Source organism: Amphiura filiformis, chromosome 6 (genome assembly GCF_039555335.1).
Source record: "Amphiura filiformis chromosome 6, Afil_fr2py, whole genome shotgun sequence".
Lineage (NCBI taxonomy): Eukaryota > Metazoa > Echinodermata > Ophiuroidea > Amphilepidida > Amphiuridae > Amphiura > Amphiura filiformis.
Genome location: NC_092633.1, coordinates 46,493,544 through 46,496,970, shown reverse-complemented (window position 1 = coordinate 46,496,970; position 3,427 = coordinate 46,493,544). Strand labels below are relative to the sequence as shown.

The 3,427-nt window shown below is 35.3% G+C and overlaps 1 protein-coding gene across 1 annotated transcript; it reads left to right on the top strand.

Annotated features, from left to right (window-relative positions):
• Nucleotides 1–903: 903 nt before the first annotated feature.
• Nucleotides 904–2,120, top strand: LOC140154561 (thyrotropin-releasing hormone receptor-like). Its single transcript, XM_072177128.1, has 2 exons — nucleotides 904–1,404; nucleotides 1,518–2,120. The coding sequence occupies exons 1-2, from the start codon at nucleotides 904–906 to the stop codon at nucleotides 2,052–2,054; spliced, it is 1,038 nt and encodes a 345-aa protein (XP_072033229.1). The 3' UTR covers nucleotides 2,055–2,120.
• Nucleotides 2,121–3,427: the final 1,307 nt, after the last annotated feature.

The following is a 3,427-nucleotide window of genomic DNA, read 5'->3' as shown; positions in this document are numbered from 1 at the left end:
TTTGGTTCATTTCGTGATAGTCATTTTTCCCGTTCATTATCCCTCATCCCTTTGGACTCCAAATCTGGTACCTCGCTCTGCTTTCCCCTTGGACTAATTCCCCAATTTAGATTCATAAGACATATATACATGGAATTTTTGAAGCTCAACAAAATCATTGCATATCCTCAAGATCAGCTCTAAGGTATGAATTGTACAGGCTGCCCTGTTACACTTTTCCCTTTGTGTTTGAATGTGTTTGCTTTTTAATATTAAGTCTCGTAAGATTCTTGAACTCTTTCCAACTGAACTTTCTGGTAGAAACATACATTGTTCTCGAAAAAAAGGTATTGTTCACCTCGATCGTGAAGAATTTAAAGTTTAAGAATAATAATGCCCATTCGTCATGGTAAAAATGCCAAATTGACTGAACAGAAACATTGCTTCGCATTAATAACATTGAGTCCATTCAGTTTATGTTTTACAGTCAAACATAACTTTTAGGGACAGTAATATAAATTTGATCAACTAAAAGAACAAAATATGCAAATTAAAGAATCAATTTAATATTCAAATTTGTTACTCCAGTGATGAAATTAAAAAAAAAAATGGTTTGTATAATTATGTTGCAAATATTATTAAATAGAGAAAATATCATTCTTATATTTTAAAGTTTTGAATGTGACAAACGTTAATTAATGTTTTGACAATGAATTACAAAGTACGTGACCCGGGTACGTGATGATAGTTGTATAATATTTAATTGGATTTGCCATTACACTTTCATGAAAGGTATAAAGCTATGTGATATTGGAAATGAAGAATGATTGGTTGTAATGCAGAACGTTTCATTACGTCACTGGATGTCCTACACGCCCAACAGTCACAACTACACAAGTTATTAAAGGTGACGCACAACCAACCATGGATTCCTCTCCGCGAGAACAGCTTCACAGTAATTGTGCAGACTACCCAGTCTTAAACCTCACAAATGAATTGGTAGCTTCGGCATGGTTATGGAGCCCATTGGAAGATCTCTTCTTTACGGTAGTTCTCCCATGCATCATGCTGATTGGGTTCATCGGTAACGTTTCATTTCTCCTTGCTGTAATTCGCGTACGCGCCATGCAAACCATCACTAACGCGTACTTGGCTAACGTCGCCTTTGCCGATTTTCTTTTTGTGGTTTATTCGTGTGCTATTTATTTTATCACCTATCTTTTGACTCCGGTCAGAAACGACGTTCCCTATCGATCAAATGTTGGTTGTATCTGCAGTTTTGGAATGATCTACTTGACATATTTTGCGTCTTTGAATCTGATAACTTTCGTAACGGTTGAGCGTTATTTTGCTGTTTGCAGACCTTTCCAACACCTCATGGTCAGCGGGAAAAGTCGGACAATTAAAATCATCATCGCGTCCTGGGTTATTGGTATCATTTTCATCGCTTTGATTATACCTCGCCATGCAGGATATGTCACATTTTGCGTTAATTGGTCAAAAAAGATGAGTATCTTTCGTTTCCAAAACTGATACAGTTTTGCGATACAATCCATCCTGATGTTTACATTCTAAGTGAAGCTTGCCAAACAAGTCCTTTCTTTATTGCCTTGATAATCAACTTGTTCATGTACACACGAATCATCAAAGCTTTAAACAATAGACCAGCAACAAAATCAGAAAGTTCTCAACACTCTGATCATGCTGGTGCGCAGCAAAAACAGACAATCCGAGTCCGAAACCAAGTAGCTCGGCTTCTTATCATCAATGGAACTATATTTTTTCTCAGTCAATTTCCGTACAGAATCTTATCGATAAACAACATCTTACAGCAAGCAATTGGCATAGGTTTTCTTAACCGACAGCAATATGGTATGCTATTAGTGATCTCGCGATGTCTTATTCTGATCAACTCTTGTGCCAATCCAATAGTGTATGTTACAACCAGCGAGTTCTATCGCAAAGGGTTTAAGAAGGCATTTGAGTGTAAGAACGCAACTTTGTCTACTAGCTCCAGCCACACTAAATCAGCGATTGCTTCAATATCTAATCCCCCGGGATCTAATCACGGATGACACAAGTGATACAATTTTCACACATTGTTTGAATACTGGTAGACAGCATCGGATGACGGTAATCGAATAATCGAACACTCGAACTAATTTTCAATAATATTTGAATCATAGTGAACTTTAGATAAATGCCATATTCCGTTTTGATGTGTCCAATGGCAAATTACAGCAGTGTGTGCGTTCATGTGCCATTTTAGCAATTTTCTATGGTAAACCTCCATTTATTTTAAATCTCTTACTAACATTTCTATAAACAAATTAAAATACCTGATATATGGTTCATGACCTTGCACTATTGTGAATTTTGCACAAAATGAGTAAAAATCATCATATTTAGAACCATAATGTGGGTTCTTGAGCAGCTTTCTGAGCAAGATTTGCCACAAAATTTGTCCTGGTCTATACGCTGTAGAAGTGACGTAGTTAATCAGATTAACTACCATAGCAATGGATTAATACAATTTTGACTATACCGCCCTGCACTACATTGAACCATTAGATGTCAAAGAAAGGCTGATCACTCGCACCTGTAAAATAAGTATCTTTGAAAAGAGCGGTTTTGTATTCAATCTATGTTTGCTGACATACACAGGTGATTAGTGCAATCTGCTTGTAGTGTAGGGCGGTCTATTCAAAAATTGTATTCATCCATTGCTATGGTAGTTAATCCGATTGGACGTCACTTCTACGGCGTATAGAGGTCAGTTTATGATATTAAACATGTTCTCACATGGAGTTTTTCTTGTTTCGTGTTTAAAGTTTAGTCTAAACATGCTAAAATACATGTATAAAAGCAAAGCATGTAAGTTTTATCAATGTACAGGGTGATTTAAAATGAACTGTACACAACTTAACCCATTTTTCATATATATTCGCGGAGATTACATATCAAAAAACTATCATAGAAAGCAGTGATAAGTGTTTTGTAGTAGAAATTTTGAATTTTGATAATAAGTGGTTTTAGTCAGAAGATATCGTATTTTCAATTTATCATCCCATTGTTAGACCAACACATGGAACTAAGTTTATCCGTGTTCTCTACCGCAGTAACAAAATTGGTGTGTTTTATAAAAATGTAGTTTTCTTCAAAACCATTTGTGGTAAAGACATGATTTTTTCACCAATAATAGGAAACATACTATCCTCTTACAACTTACAACTTACAAACACAAATAATTTTAATGTCGCTAAATATTTTATTTTAATATTTGAATTTGGGTACAGTTCATTTTAAATCACCCTGTATCATACTTCTGCCCAATAATTGAGGCATCAATCAGTAGGAAGGGTCTTTTTATCTTTTCAGTTTCCGTAAGTCTATTGTTCAGATACGAAAACGCAAGTGATTCAGTAAGTTTACTGTAATCTGACTTCAT